Source organism: Henckelia pumila, chromosome 2 (genome assembly GCF_033568475.1).
Source record: "Henckelia pumila isolate YLH828 chromosome 2, ASM3356847v2, whole genome shotgun sequence".
In the NCBI taxonomy this organism is placed as follows: domain Eukaryota; kingdom Viridiplantae; phylum Streptophyta; class Magnoliopsida; order Lamiales; family Gesneriaceae; genus Henckelia; species Henckelia pumila.
The window spans coordinates 112268201-112284723 of NC_133121.1; the positions used below are offsets into that span (position 1 = coordinate 112268201).

Consider the following 16523-nt stretch of genomic DNA (forward strand, 5'->3'; position numbering starts at 1 on the left):
CATTTTTCATATAAACTACAGCATTAGCCACAAAAATCCCAGCATTTACCATTGCTTCTAAAGTGGATTTTTGAGCATGAGAAATATTCCGTGATGATCTCAACAAATGTCTTTGATCAATCGCAACCATGTCATAAAAAAAAATATGTCATAAATCATAGTTTCTCCATTACTTTGTTTGCAAAAATTTCTAACTGAAGCTAAAATCAAATTAATGACGAGTCAACCAAACATTTCAATGTTAAATGCAAAGTGATCAATGAAGCAAAACCAATAATTAACATGCTAGGCATATCTAAAACAGTAGTCAAAATCTGAAACGGTGATGAGTAAATTGCTTCTAAATTTACAAAGGAGACCTCAGGTGAAGTTTAGCAGCCAAGGTGGTTCCAAAATAATTAAACGATTTCATTAGCTTGCCTTCACCAGAATTCAATTTGTTTGCTTCACATTGCTGAGTCTCCCTGTATCTATGTAAACCTATTGTTTTTTCAGGGAAAAAAAAACACGTACATGCATACCCCAATCAAAATCGAAGATAAAATGTTATCTGAATTCCAGATTCTATATCTTAATCTTAAATTGATAAAAACATGATATTGGCTTGTGATTTTACAATGTACTAACTTGTAACACTGAGTAATAGCCAACTCCAATCGTGGTAAGAAAGACACTAAATATTTAATCCTATGAAAATATCTAAACATTAATTTTAAGAACAACTATAAAACCACCGAGTCCAACAAAAAACCAAACATAAATTCTATTAAAAAAATCTAAACATAAATCACCAGAAAAAAACATCCAAATATAAATCTTAAGAACAAATTTCAATCGGGTATCTCTATATAAACCGACCCATTTCTATTTCTTTTGTGATCTTACATCTATCTCCGATGGCAACGACACAGTGGAGTGATGGGCGACGTCGATGGAGAGACAGAAAGCGGAAGTGGCGGATGGGGGCGACGGAGTGGCTGCGACGGGCGGCGGCGGCGGCTTCGGTAACAGAGTGATGGTGGCTCGATTGTTTGGGGATTTGAAGAATTTTTTGGATCTGTAGAAAAAAATGTATTGTTGGGATTGTGTTTTGCGCGGTAACAGAAAACACATTCAATTATTTGGCCGCTTGTTTTAACCATGGTTGGGTTGAATCTGTAAATATTTAAGAAAATTTGATTTTTTGTTTTTTTAAAATAGGCAGCCACGTGTCGCTCGATCATTGGCTCAGGGCACTACCCTGAACCCAGCATCGACTCACCCCATCATATCTTAGAATTCCTATTTTCATTTCAAATCTTAAAATTCCTTTGGACAAACATCATCATTCTATAAAAAGTTTCAAAATCTTACTATTTGATTCGTTTTTCTAATTATATTTTGGAGTCCAATCCATTATATGGAATGTGGATACCAGCCAGAAACATTAAAGTGAATCAGTAAAAACGGTCCATTTACAGCACAAGTACAACCAGATCCTCTGAAATCTGACGGACAAACACACAAATGTTTGGAGACACGATATTCTAGTGCTCTGAATATTGCAGGATTCTTCATCAAACTTAATTTCCAAATCCCACGACGGCAGACATCACCTAAAAACTAGTACCAAATGGCAAATTTCTACTCGAAGGGAAAACCAAAACCGTCTAGTTTTGTATCAGACAACTACTGATGGGCAAAGAACAACCATCAGGTAGCTTGATATTCATCATCTTCTGAAATACCAACTAAGAACTTGGGAAGAGAAGTAATATGCGGAAGATGGAGAAGGAAGTCGTTTAATGAGTCCTTTCTCGAAATGGAAGGCCCCTGATTAACATCAACGCCGTTGTTGAAATTCCCTTCAAAAGTAAGCTTACATTTAGAATCCTCGTGTACAGAGTTATTCATAAGCTCAGAGGAGATGTCTTTCCCATGATCAATATCTTCACGATGGCTCTCGCGAACTTGTGCATTGGAAGCTGTGACAGGATCTTGCAATAAACAGCAGAGAGAATTCACCTTTTTCATTAGCGATTTTTCATCCAACCCCATAGCATGTTGAGTGTCGCTCAGCAACATTTGGGAAATGTTTTCAAGCATGTCCTGGCATTCTGATGCCTTATTTGAAGGTAAATTTCCACAGGTCACTTGCTCTGAAATACAATTTCCAATGTGATTCACAAGATCACTCATAGACATAGAGGGGGGAAGTCCCTGCACCCTTGGTGGTTCCCAAATTTTGGGTACAACAGAAACTCTCTCACCAAATTTGATGTCCCGTTCATTTACTTGTGTATCCATCACTGGCAGTATTAAGATGATGATAAATAAGGAAAAAGGTAATGAATTCAAATTAAAACAAATCATGTAGTCAAGAGTATAATGACAGTTTGCACATATTTTGGAAAAGGAAGTAGTGAAATGGTTACATGAATATGGTACGATAGGAAATAATAGCTCAAGCAAAGCAATGTCCCATTTCGGAAAAAAAGGTAAACATTCATGGAGAACTATTCCCATGAAATACAGATTATGGTTAAGATCGAGTATTCGAGAGCAAAACAACTCCCATGAAATACAGGTTATGGTTAAGATCGAGTGTTCGAGAGCAAAACAAATTGACAATTTGGACCACAAAATATTTCAGAGGCTATGGTAATGTAATTTAACATGCGGTGGAGCTTAAATGGTGTTTTTATAGCGTGATCAGCATTTCTTTATTCATTATGTGCATACAAAAGTGAGTACCTCATTTCCTAGCTACCAAAATTTTAAAATGCCACAATATAGAACTTAAATGCTACTTTATCATTTATTTCTTCCAAATTTTATTTAAAATTTTAGAACCCAAAAACGTGTGAAAGGACACTTTCTTCAACTAAATCTGAAATTTATATAATTTTGCTTTGTTCACAAAAAGGAACGTAGAAGTGCCTGTGCATCCAATAAATAAAAAACATATTTCTCATTCATTTGATTCTCAGGTACACTGGTTGCGAATCAAACTTATGTGGCTCAGTACAAATAGTAGGTGCGGGCAACATAGTAAAGATAATTTGATCCAAAAAGAGTCATCTCCAGATTGTGGATACCATGGACACAAACATAAACAGTATACACGGATCATTTTATTCTTTTTTCACTTATTGAAGCCATAACCAAGAAACAAAGGTGTCCCTAAGATTTAAGCCCAGGAATTAAGCCTACGATTCAAGCCCATCATAACACATAATTAGAATATGAACAAACCTGAGATAGGTGATGGAGCTTCTTTAGAAACATGTTGAGCGACCAAAGGATTCTGCCCAAATTTGAAGGAAGCTAATGGTGCAGCATCTGCTGGTGCCACATCCTGGAACACAGAGGGTGATCTTTCAGCAACAGCTGGCGTGTCATTACATACTTCACTTTTACATTCTTCTGAGTTTTCGAAACCAGAAACTTGTGAATCAAAATATGGAGAGTCCATGACTATCTCAGGCTGTCGACTCAAAATACAAAGACGCACGTCACATTGGATAAGCTTTTCATAGTGCTTGTTTAACACACCCGGAGAGCACTGTAGATAATGCTGCCTATTCAAACAATAAAAAACAATGGCCAAAGGTTATTATAGTTCCAACTTCCAAGTCTACAAAACCATACTTTCCAATTCGCGTCAGTCAATAAAATATTTATTCCCACCATAGTAAGGTGACTCATACATATATCAAATTTGTTACGGAAAGGAGACAGTTCATTCATGTAGCACAAAAAATAACATCAATCTTGAAACAAAATTTAGAAGTATCTAGGAAAAATTGGAAGCCACGTGCAGTACTGAAACAAATTTTAGTACTGACTAGAAATGTTTTAGGGAAAGTGGTTAGAATTTAGTAGTTGATAGTGCAAGGAGCAGAGGAAATCGAAGTTTGCATGACAAAAGCCTCAATATGATCCTGAAAAGTGTATTAATCCCCCACAACCACCACGCGCACACATCCCCCCACCCCCCTACTGTCACCAAATTAAAAAAGAACTATTAATAGCTTATAGTTGTTCATAAGATCAATTTGCATGCATAAAACACAAAATACTCTGAGCTTGTTCCTTGAAACTTGAAGGAAAAAATGTCCTTTACGTATAGCCTATTTTCATTAAAGAGGTTTTGAGTGACTGTGCCCAATAACAGCAGCAACACAAGATGTTCCACGACATTCAATCAATAAAACGACAAAAATGCAACACACAAACTAATTTTGAAAGTCTTACCTGTGTTTCTCAGCCTGCCCATCTGTAAAGTCAGCACTTGCCTGCCAGAGTGTGTGTTTTCTGGGTTGTGGATTGGTTTCCCGGTAAAAGGTGGGCTGTCGAGCCAACTGGATCACACACACGAAATAATAGGCTGAGTAATAAAGCAAATGGAATCACCTGGTTTTACTTAAAATAATAATAAGAAATCTGTCTTTGGGTGGTTCAGAAAAAAATATTGATGGCATAAAGTGAGAGAAACTAGTTACCACAATTGTCAAAGCGCTGGGACCGTTCTCAGGACATTCAGCTTTCAGAGCGGTAATATCAGACCACTGTATCTCTATCTTACTCTTGAGACCGCCTTCAAGAACTTCCCAAACAAGTTTATGCTTTGCAAAATAACACTTTGCAACCAGATCACCTTCATATCTTGACTCATACTGCCAACAGATGTTTGGTCAGCAAAAAAATTAAAGAATTTACTCTTTAGAAGATGCCAAAGAACTCTACAAATAAAATTAAATTTTCTGGAGAACTTATTAGTTAGAGCAAGAGCGTGAATTGAACAGTTATATCTTGGTTCCGTAGCTTAGCTCTGTATGACCAGAAACAGTGCAAATAACTAGACCTTCAAAAAGTATTTATTTCATCAAGCAATTCCAAGAAACAAACACCTGCCTGGAATAAATACAATTAAAAAGATTTGGCTAAAGAGGGTAACCGGATTGTAAATTCTCTTCATTAAATCCAAAACAGTTTCATAAAAAATTGCTTCAACTTGATTGCCTAAGCTCTATTTATACGTAACATTTGCTTTAGCACTTGTCATTCATAATACTCCAGATTCTTACATGTAGAGAGCATGTGAATAAACGGGTATTATGGCACCCAATAGTCACCAACTTGACTGCCTCGATATTGATATCAAATTATTCTTCAAACTTAAAGCAAAATAGATGAGTTCTTTCTCAAACAAAAGAAATTTTGGTAAGAACATTGTATGCAAAAGTTCAGACTATTACCTCCCACGTGCCAATTCTCAATAACAAAGCTGGAAAATTTGAAGCCTTCAGCTTGTCATTCACGCACGAAGCAGCAATTCCCTTCACATCGGTTTTGGCAAGTGAGTGTGCATTTCCACCAGGCTCCAACAAAGTCGAAGCAGCAGTCCCTTTTGAGAGTCTCATTTGGATCAAGTCCACCAAAGATGGACTCTTTCTAAGCCTCAAACCTAAAGGACTCGGCTCATCGAGAGGGTTGTATTCCGATGGTGAAACCGGAAGCTCGTGATTTCTTGAGCTCCACTGTTAATTAAAAACAAATCAATGCCAGGGATTTCAAAAGCCGCAGAAATGGGAAAAGTTGCAAGGGAAATTCGGATAAAGTAAAACACCTACAATCGCACTAGAAAGTAAACAACTGCAACAATAATCAGTGCATCAATAAACAAATATGTATGTGTAACGATAGTTCATCTCATTACTTCTTTATATCGAAATTCGCCCATCTTTATAATCATACAAATCAAAGAAAACCGCGGTTGGGAAATTTGGTCTTTCCCCATGTTATTCAACTACAAATCAAAGAAAACCACGGTTGGGAAATTTCGTCTTTCCCCATGTTATTCAACGATTATTATTATAAAAGTGATGACAATAAAACAAAAAATGTAAATTAAATACATCATGAAACTATGCACACGTGATAGGATCCCGACTAACCACGGAGACAGAAAAACAAATCACAACAAAATAACCTAAACCCTAAACCCAGGATCGGCAATAAAATATGATAATTAAAAACTCCAGCAATCAGCTATAATTTAAAAACCTGGTTAGTTTGAGAAGCGGATGAGCGAGATCGTTTGGCAAGAGGCCCATACGCCTCCTCCGAATAATCTTCAAATCCCTCGACATGCGGCGATCCCATCAGCTGAACCATCAATCACAATACCAAGAAATCCAAGAATATTGGAATTCCCGAACCAAACTTGAAATGGAGAATCGGGAATTCCAACTTTATGCGGAGTATAATGAAAATTACCTCTCCAGATACCCAATTAAGAATTCTCCGCCTTCTCCTTGATAATTTTTGCGTGTTCTTGAGGAGAAAAAAGATCGAGAGGAGAAGGCAGAATGTATTACGGTGACATTCTATGCATTCGGTCAATATTTGATGGCATGGATTCATGTAACGGGGTTTCATTTTTTAAGACGATTATGCCCCTGCGGTATAGAGTAAATACTTTCAAGTCCCTTTAATTTGTCTCCGAAATAGTTTTTGCTTCAACGCGCTTGCACTCATTGTATTATTTTGTATATGTATGAATTTAATTCCCAAGTATAAAATTTTAAAACTTTTTGTTATTTATTTGATTGTGTAGATTATGAATTAAATATCTCATCGCATCGAATATTCAATATATAAATTTTGTAATTTATAGATTGCTCGTTTGTGTCATTTGTATAATGTATTGAATTTAATTTAATTTATTTAGGATTTATTTAACTAAATAATCTCCGTTTGACCATGATTTGGAAATATAACCTTCTCAATTTTTTTTTTTATTTTGTTTTTGCATTTCCTTTGTATTTGAAGGTCATTTTGCAAATTTTTTTTGAAAGAATGTCATAAATCAAAAAATTTGGTTGACCAAGGTCATTTTTCAAACTCTCCCATTTCATATTTGATATATAATAATAATAATAATAATAATAATAATATATAAAATATTAGTAATCTGAGAAAATTATTTTATTGGTATTCAAGTGGTCTTCCGGAAGAAATCAATATTCAAACAACTTAAAAATCTTGGATTCAAAATATTTATCAATGATTTCATTGTCCTTCTATTAATGGCATTAATTTCTGAAAATTTTCACAAACTTATTTATTTATTTATTATTATTATTATTATTAGTAGTAGTAGTAGTATTAGTCGATGATGATTGTCATTATTAGCAATGGACATTTTATATTTGCAATATATATATATATATATATATATATACTATGTCCAACTCCATGTCCACCATGTATAAGTCAATTCACCAATTGTGCTGGTCAACTCACCTATTGTACATGATGGGCACGGAATTGGGAATAATTGTTGGGCACCATAAAAGAACTCATATATATATATATATGAGTTCTTTTATGGTGCCCAACAATTATTCCCAATTCCGTGTCCATCATGTACAATAGGTGAGTATATATATATATATATATATATATATATATATATATATATATATATATATTAGCTCTTACACTAAATCACATTGTGTTACATTGATGTCCTATGATATATCTCATTTCTATATAAACTTCAGATGAGAGATTTGTGATAGAGTAGAACGTCTGGAATTTCATTATCAGTAGAATTTCAAACGTCCCCTATTCTCGCTTCCAAGATATCCAAGTATTTAAGTCTCGAATGGCTACAGGTTTGAGATCCTCATGCCAACACCATTTCAATCCTTGTCTGTGATCCCGATTTCCGACAGTATGAGACTCTGATTTTGAACATGTTCTCAGGAGCTCAGCCCTTCGTCATTCGTTATTTCCTGAAATATTAGCACCATGTATTAGTTTGTGAAACATATTAATCATTACTCAAAGTACATTACATGTAATGATAGTGTCATGTCATAATCACTAAGCACGAGTCTTGTTGCGTTCATGAAATGTAAGACACATCGTGTCAGAATGTCAATTGTATCAAAACATAGATCTCATCTTGCCATAATATGGTTGAAACCCTTAATTATAGTGTCAATCGCCGATATTTTTATTTTCATTTGTTGCAAATTCACACACCTATAAATATCATATTGGTTAGAAGTACTCCAAGTATAATATAGAATTATCCGATGAAAAAAGAGGAGTTGAACAGTTGAGTTTCATTCATCCTCTTGTTGTTCTCTTTGCCCGAGATTTGCACTACACTTATCCAAATTTTTCGAGCATCATCATCGATTTTTTTTTTTTTTTAATAATAATCATCATAGAAAAATGTCATAATAAATCACAAAACAATCACATGGTCACTGAATTTAAAAATTAAAAAAATAATATAATTGTCACAAATATGGAACTCAACAAAAATTCATTCAAATAAGTTATACAAAAAGTAAAAAATTTGTTTTTTTGGTCCATTATATTTGTATTTTTTTAAATTTCGATTCTTTATGTTGTCAGGTTTTATTTTTAGTCAATTATCTTTGTTGTTTTTGTTGGCAATCATAGTTCTTAGTTAGATGTGATGTTAATGAACACCAATACAATACGGATGTATGGAACCGATGTATCATGCCACATCAACATTCCTGGTGAGAAATAATAATAAAAAATCTTAATATGCAAGATAAAACTGAAAATTAAAAAAACAAGATATCAAAATCACAAGATCGAAATTACAAAAAAAAAATTTAAAAAAAACCTTCAGTCATGAATGCAAATGGTATAACTAAATATTTACAGATAAATCAGTTCTTAACGAAAAAAAAATTAGTAAGAAATATATTTGTACACAAAATTATTTTTACTATCTTTACTATTTAATAATACACTCATCCCTTAGAATAACTGTTTTGGTAATTTATGTGCTCAGACTAATTTGCCCCTCATACAAATATTACACTAACATTTATTTGACCCACAAAAATTTGACAAATCCGAGTATATATAATCAGAAATCAAAAAGAAAAAATTTAAATTCCCAAGATATTGATAAGGCCACTATCTTTTCTCAACCTCCACGCCCACGTTCTTCTCCAACTGAAAGGCACTATCAAGAGTGCTTATCTCTTTATTTTGAAAAATAATTCAAATTCTATTATCCCAGAAAAAAAAACTCTGTGCATCGTATGAATTTTTCTCTTCTCCTCTCAGTGGTTCGTACGTTCGATAATCTTTTTTTCATTCAGTTCAATTGATTCGATTGCTCTTCTTCATCATTTATGGAGGGTTCATCTCAAGGTAATGTCATATTTGCAAAATTTATTATTCGGGTGATTTTGCGATTGTTTTATTTGAGTAGCATCTTCATTATTTTTTTTTCTGCTCATATGTATTTTTTTTATTTAAAATTAAATCATGATCAGGGGAGTCGAGATCATCCACTTGAAATATTGCAAACACGAGACGGCGACAAAGACATTCTACAACAAATGAAGAGCATCAAGCGCATCTTGCACGTCGGTGTGCGATATATCAAAGACGTCGAATTCAGTTAACAAGTGCAACTACTGAAAATATGATCAATATCAATAGCTCAAACTCATTAATCAACTCAGGTAAAACCAATATTTTTTTCATTTATGATTATTACATTTCTCCTCCTTCGGTTTCACATACTCACATTCATCATCGTCAGAAGCAGCCCAAATATTGTCATCGACCCACAACACAACTACAAATTTTGAAGTTGGAAATACATAACCGTTTTTATAAGATAATTATTAATTAGTATAATTTGGTTTTATTAATTATGAATTTTTCTATTTCAGTATAATTTTTGGATATCAAGTTTAAGATATTTCACATCTTATATCACAAAAAATTTTCATATTAGATAAATCTAATTTTAAAAATAATTCTGTCAATCTGCTTCATTCTTCATTACATGTCATTTTGCAAATATTTGTGTATGAAATATTAGTGATTTTGTTAAAATGTATATATTTTAAAGATATTATTATTATCATTAAGATGCTAATCTAATATTCCAGGTGGTGATGCTCTCCATTCCATGGGACGAACTTCTACACTATGTCCAATAATTTACAATGCACATGATTCCATTTTTGAAACAGGTGGCCCAAGTGTAATCTCTATTCCATTTCCACGTGTGGAACAAGGTCATTTTAATTCTTTTCATAACCGTTTACATATATATAGATATATAAATATAATTCCTTTTCAAATATCTGATTATGCTCATGTCACCAAATGAATTATATCCTTCATATACTGATATACACGTACTTGGATCTTTCTTATTTTATAAATTTCAATCATAATTTAACATGCAAATAGTAATTAAGTTACAAAACAAAATATTATAAATTGACATATTCATATCGATTATCAAATACAAATATATAAATATGAAATTTATTTACTACCACGGGACATCGAAATCGCTTCATTTTCTGCCATTATTTTTGCAGAAACATTTTTTGGGGTTTTTAAATATGCATTAGGAAGTTTTATTATGGTATTATTATGTATCAATGTATATCATATGTTGCATATGAATAATGTTTTTTTTTATATTTTTAAGTACGTATCTTATACAAATGATTTTTTTTTAATTTTTAAGTACGTATCTTATATATACAAATTAAATAAATGGTGGAATGAATGAGAAATAACATTTATACAAAATAAATAAATGGTAGAATGAATGAGAAATAACATTTACCAATATGATTTTTTTTTAAAAAAACAAACAATAAATAATTAAAAAAAACACTAAAATATTATTAACAACAAAAAATGGCGTCGTAATGTGCCCAAAAATTATTACATGTAGAACATATCAACAAGTATTAAATTTCTATCTAACTCACGTCATGCTTTATGTATTCTTTCTATGATTACAAATTCAATCATGTTAATATCATATTAAAATATTGATCAATTGATATCAACCGTGAAAAATACTATTTTGTGCTTACAACCTATTTTTAATTAATTTCTAAAACAACTTAAATTTGCATGAATACAGGAATTGATATTATTGGTAGTGGGGCTAATAATACCATTCCTCGATGCTCACGTCCACGACGATTTCATAATCTAGCTAGAAATTTCAACTATCTCCAAGGGCAAAATCGAATCATATTGCCTAATCCAAGTACTTGCTCATACTGTCAAGCTTTTTTGTTTTATGGGGAATCATCTCAGTTATGCTGTAGAAATGAACGCATAAAATTGGATCCAATATCATCACCAATTGAGCTTCAAGAATTATTTTCTACAGAAAATGAAGAAAGCAGACACTTTAGGCAGTACATAAGGGCATACAATCGTGTTTTCTCATTTACGTCTATTGGAGTTAACCTAGATGAATCATTGGCAACAGCTGCAAGTGGGATTTACACATTCCGTGCTCAGGGTACAATATATCACTCAATTGGAAGTCTTCTACCACATGAAAATAGTAGGCCGAGATACATGCAAATGTGGATTGTAGATACCGATAATGAGATAGACAACAGGCTTCGAGAAAATCAAGAACTAAGAAGAGAATTGTTGATAAAGATACAAAGGATACTTGATCAATATAACCCCTTCGTGCAAGTCTTCCGACAAATTGGACAGCGTCAGGATATACATAACTGCAAACTAATCATTAGGCAGCAAAAATCAAATCAGCGTCAATATTGCCAACCAACAGCATCTCAAGTTGCAGCGGTTATCGTAGACAATGAATATCCGGAAAACTTAAGTGGCAGGGATATCATAGTCGAAGGTATTAATGGACGTCTTATGAACATTTAAGATATAGTAGGATATTATGATCCTTTACAGTATCCTCTTCTTCTACCAAATGGAACATATGGTTGAGATATAAATAGCCGCAATATTGATGGAACAATGCTAACATGTTTAGACTATTATTCCTACCGTTTACAGGTTAGCCTTTAAAAAAATAGAAATTTATTTCTCTAATTAACTATATAAGACTTTACATATGATATACATTAATAATCTCAAAATATGAACTATTTTTTGTATCAGATACGAGCAAATTGTTCAGCATTATTTCTTCAGGAAGGACGTCTACTACAACAATATGTGGTTGATAATTATGTGAAGATCGAAACACAGAGGTTGAGATGGATTCGTACAAATCAACATAATATTCTATCAGAACTTTACCAAGGACTACAAGATTGTCTAGATGGCGGAGAAAATAATGCAGGTATGATTGCTTTAAATTGTTGAGATTGTATGGTTTATGAAATGCTATAATAACAGTAATGCTCTGACACAACATCAAACGGTCCAATTTAATTTGGCATATAAGGTCCATATAATTTTATGGAGCCCACATGTCTAAAACAATTTTTAACCCTTCAATGTATTATTAGGGTACTAAACTAATGCTATCAATAACCCAATCAATACAGTATAATTTTTTTTTATATATTTACTTACCTAAATACATTATAATGTAGGAAATGTTGGTCGTAGAGTAGTGCTTCCCTCATCTTTCCCTGGTAGCCCACGTGATATGTATCAAAGATATCAAGATGCAATAAATTTGGTCCAAACATATGGAAAACCAGATTTATTTCTTACAATGACATGTAATCCAAATTGGATTGAAATAAAAGAGCAACTCCTACCAGGTCAATCACCTCAAGATCATCCAGATTTGATAACAAGGGTATTCAAGGCAAAATTTGAAGAATTCAAAAAAGATGTTGTGGAAAGAGGGGTTTTAGGAAAAGTTATTTCTTACTCATATGTTATCGAATACCAAAAGAGAGGATTGCCTCATGTTCATATGTTGCTCATATTTGAAACCATTGACAAGTTGCATAATCCTGATGATTTTGATTCAGTCGTACATGCTGAAATACCATCGCAAATAGATAAACCTAATTTGTATGAAGCAGTACTCCGCCACATGATACATGGACCATGTGGATTACTCAACCCTCATAGTCCATGTATGCGAGATGGTATTTGTAAGAAGAAATTTCCTAAACCCTTTACATCATACACAACTCAAGAAAATGATTCATATCCTATATATCGAAGACGTGAAGCTGCACCAGTGTTACTTAATGAAAATGGTCAGGTTATGGTTGACAATGGTTGGGTAGTACCATACAATCCGTATCGTCTACTGAAGTTTGATTGTCATATAAATGTTGAAGTGTGCGGTGGGATAAAATGTGTCAAATACATTTATAAATATATTCATAAAGGACCTGATAGAGTGGCACTAGAACTACGCAATGGAAATAACTGGGATGAAATTCAACAATTTGTGGATGGAAGATGGATTTGTGCACCTGAAGCATTATGAAGAATTTTTTTTTTTTGAATTTATTCGGATGTATCCTTCAGTTGTTAGGCTCCAAATACATTTACCAAATCAACAACTAATTAGATTCAGCTCACATCAGCATGTAAGTGATGTAATTGAAGATGATGATAACTCAAAGACTATGCTGACAGAATTTTTCACAATGAATTGTGATTCTTCATTCACTGAGAAATATTTGTATCGGAAATTTCCACAACATTACAGATGGGTACAATCTGAAAAGAAATGGGTTTCACGAAGGGGTCGAAACAAAGTTGTTGGAAGGATATATGTCGTCTCTCCATCTGAAGGTGAACGGTTCTATGAACGTATCCTCCTAAATCATGTCCGAGGACCTAGGAATTTTGAAGAACTCAAGACTGTAAATGGTGTCACGTACCCAACATTCAAAGAGGCAGCTGAATATCGAGGACTTCTTGAACATGATGATTATGTTCGTCATTGTATGCATGAAGCATATTCTATAAAAATGCCATCCTCACTAAGAAGGTTATTTGTGTCAATATTGGTTTTTTTGTCAACCGACACGAGTTAGAGAACTTTGGAATGAATTTCATCCATATATGTCTGAGGATTATGGTATATCAACTTCGTCGACCAATTACTTCATCACAAACAAATTGTTGCTCGAGTTACGAAGATTGTTACATCAACACAAAATGAAACTCGATGATTTTGATTTACCACCTATAAGTGTTGAGTTTTTGGATGAATCTCCACTCCCAAGGATAATTGAGGATGAGCTTGCTATTCAAATTTCAGATGAAGATTACAGATCCGTTGAAAATTTAAATTCTCAACAACGGAATGCGTTTGACACTATTGTTAAGAGCATCATGTGCAATCATCCAAAGCTATTTTTTATTGACGGTCCAGGTGGAACTGGAAAAACTTTCTTATATCACTCAATTTTAGCGTATTTAAGAAAGAAAGGTAAAATTTTAATAGCAGTTGCAACTTTTGGAATAGCCGCAACTTTGTTACCAGGTGGAAGGACTGCACATTCACGTCTCAAAATTCCACTTAATCCAACAGCCGAAACACTTTGCAACATTGAAAAACAAAAGGATCTGGCAGAGTTGATCAGACGTGCATCAGGTATAGTGTGGGATGAAGCTCCAATGGCTAATCGTTATGCTTTTGAATCTGTTAATAAAACTTTTCAAGATATTATGGAAAACATGTTGCCATTTGGTGGAAAAACTATGATTTTTGGTGGAGATTTTCGTCAAGTATTACCCGTTGTTAAAAGAGGATCAGCACGAGAACAAATTGCTGCAAGCATTTCAAAGTCTACATTTTGGAATTCTGTTAATGTACTACATCTTCATCAAAATATGAGATCGGCAGAAGACTTTGAGTTCTCGCAATTACTTCTACGCATTGGCGATGGTTTGCAACATACCACAAATGGAGATTTTATAAAATTACCAGATTCGATGGTCATACCATGGGAAGATGAGCATTCACTTTCTCACTTGATTGATGTTATTTTTCCAAATATGGTAGATCATACCAACTATGCAAACTACATGGTTAACAGAGCCATAATTACTCCAAAAAATGTAGATGTTGATAAAATAAATGAAATTCTCATTGCAAAATTTTCTGGGGAAGAAAGAGAATATTTATCTTGGGATATCGTTGAGGATGACAACAGCAACCTCTTTCAAGAAGAGTTCTTAAACTCTCTTAGTCCAAGTGGTCTACCACCACATAGAATTGTTTTAAAAGTAGGTTGTCCTATTATGCTCTTACGAAATGTGGCACCTGAACTTGGACTATGCAACGGAACAAGGTTGATATGTCGCAATCTGTATAGAAACTTTGTAGATGCTGAGATTATAGCGGGTCCTCACAAGGGAACAAGATATTTTCTCCATCGAATGCCTTTGAAAAGTGAACTTGATTCTGAATTGCTATTTGAGTTGACACGTAAACAATTGCCTATAAGATTGAGTTTTGCTCTCACAATAAACAAAGCACAGGGACAAACAATACCAAACATAGGTATATTTTTGCGTGATCATGTGTTCAGTCATGGCCAGCTTTATGTGGCACTTTCAAGAGGAGTTTCACAACAGTGTACAAAAATTTTGGTCAGAGATGGAAAATTGCCTCATAGATCCGGTGTTTACACCAAAAACGTCGTTTACAAAGATGTGTTACTTCGTAATAGTTGATGATTACAAAAATGTAAGATGTTATGCTTTATTTCCGAATGTGAGAATATCACTCATATATTTACTTATATATAACATTTTTTCACTATGCAGGTCATCAGTTGAACCATTCTACTGATTGTGTTGGCTATTATACCAATGGTACTCGAGATGTCAAACAAAATACTATCATAAAATATAATCTAAGTGTATTATACTCCAATTCTATTATAAGATATTTAATTTGTTATTTTTTTTATTGACAATACAATTTATATTAAGTCTGTGAAATTTGTAGCTTGCGAGGCTTCAAATCATTGGTATATGATGCAACTGTTGAGTTAGTGCGTATAACTTTGGCCGATGTAAGTTTTCTTATTAAATAGTACTATTTTTAATTTATTACTTACGATATTGTTGATTTTTTATATTGCAAAACTAATTGTTTTGGTTGAAGAATGAGATTTAAACGACTTCAAAGAACAAAAACATAATGTTATATTTAAAAATATATGTAGTTACAACAAAATATTTCTATTTTATTTTGGTTTTATTTATTTATTTATTATATTATTTTTCAATGTTGCAGAAAAACATTATCAAGAGGCACATGGATGAACATACATCATTTTGGTAAAAATATTAGTACATATGTTTCGTATTTGATTTATTTTAGCAATTATAATATTCTTTTCCGAAAATTCAATATCTGTAATTATTGAAATTTCATGATTAAATGTGTTGTGTTGTGGAAATTTTACCCTTTATATTTTCTCTAATTTAAGATTTTGAAATATTGTAAGGTATAACATGTCTTACATGAACAAATTTATTGGTGTACGTGGATCAAAGATAATTTAATTATTCAATTTTTATATCACATTAACTTCATTAAACAGCGCTGATGATGGTTTGTAAAACAAGGGCCCGGGCTATCAGGGTAGTGATGTGGGCCTGACGTGGTGACCGGACTAATGAAGGTAATATATGAGTTGTCCTTCCTTAATCAAGATGATCTGCACACCAAGGAAGGGAATAAAAAGTACGTTAGTGGGGCGCCGGAGGAGTTTTCG

The 16523-nt window shown here is 33.2% G+C and overlaps 1 protein-coding gene and 2 long non-coding RNA genes across 3 annotated transcripts; 2 read left to right on the plus strand and 1 right to left on the minus strand.

Annotated features, from left to right (window-relative positions):
- Window positions 1-610: 610 nt before the first annotated feature.
- Window positions 611-6358, minus strand: LOC140882032 (uncharacterized). The gene is made up of 6 exons (XM_073287759.1): window positions 6049-6358; window positions 5241-5522; window positions 4485-4658; window positions 4237-4343; window positions 3235-3560; window positions 611-2288 (listed from the first exon to the last, which is right to left on the minus strand). The coding sequence occupies exons 1-6, from the start codon at window positions 6157-6159 to the stop codon at window positions 1693-1695; spliced, it is 1596 nt and encodes a 531-aa protein (XP_073143860.1). The 5' UTR covers window positions 6160-6358; the 3' UTR covers window positions 611-1692.
- A 2709-nt stretch (window positions 6359-9067) lies between these two features.
- Window positions 9068-10058, plus strand: LOC140885359 (uncharacterized). Its single transcript, XR_012150888.1, has 3 exons — window positions 9068-9198; window positions 9324-9515; window positions 9951-10058. It is a non-coding gene; the product is annotated as an uncharacterized lncRNA (long non-coding RNA).
- A 2044-nt stretch (window positions 10059-12102) lies between these two features.
- Window positions 12103-16070, plus strand: LOC140885360 (uncharacterized). The gene is made up of 4 exons (XR_012150889.1): window positions 12103-12151; window positions 15565-15612; window positions 15749-15815; window positions 16040-16070. It is a non-coding gene; the product is annotated as an uncharacterized lncRNA (long non-coding RNA).
- The last annotated feature ends 453 nt before the right edge of the window (window positions 16071-16523 follow it).

What these genes read in the sequence shown, in the direction of transcription:
- LOC140882032 (XM_073287759.1), bottom strand. Translation starts at nt 6,159, where the DNA reads ATGGTTCAGCTGATGGGATCGCCGCATGTCGAGGGATTTGAAGATTAT. An exon ending in GGGCAGGCTGAGAAACACAG is followed by an intron (nt 3,561 to 4,236) that starts GTAAGACTTTCA and finishes TTGTTTGAATAG; the next exon opens with GCAGCATTATCTACAGTGCT. An exon ending in AGCTCCATCACCTATCTCAG is followed by an intron (nt 2,289 to 3,234) that starts GTTTGTTCATAT and finishes TAATACTGCCAG; the next exon opens with TGATGGATACACAAGTAAAT.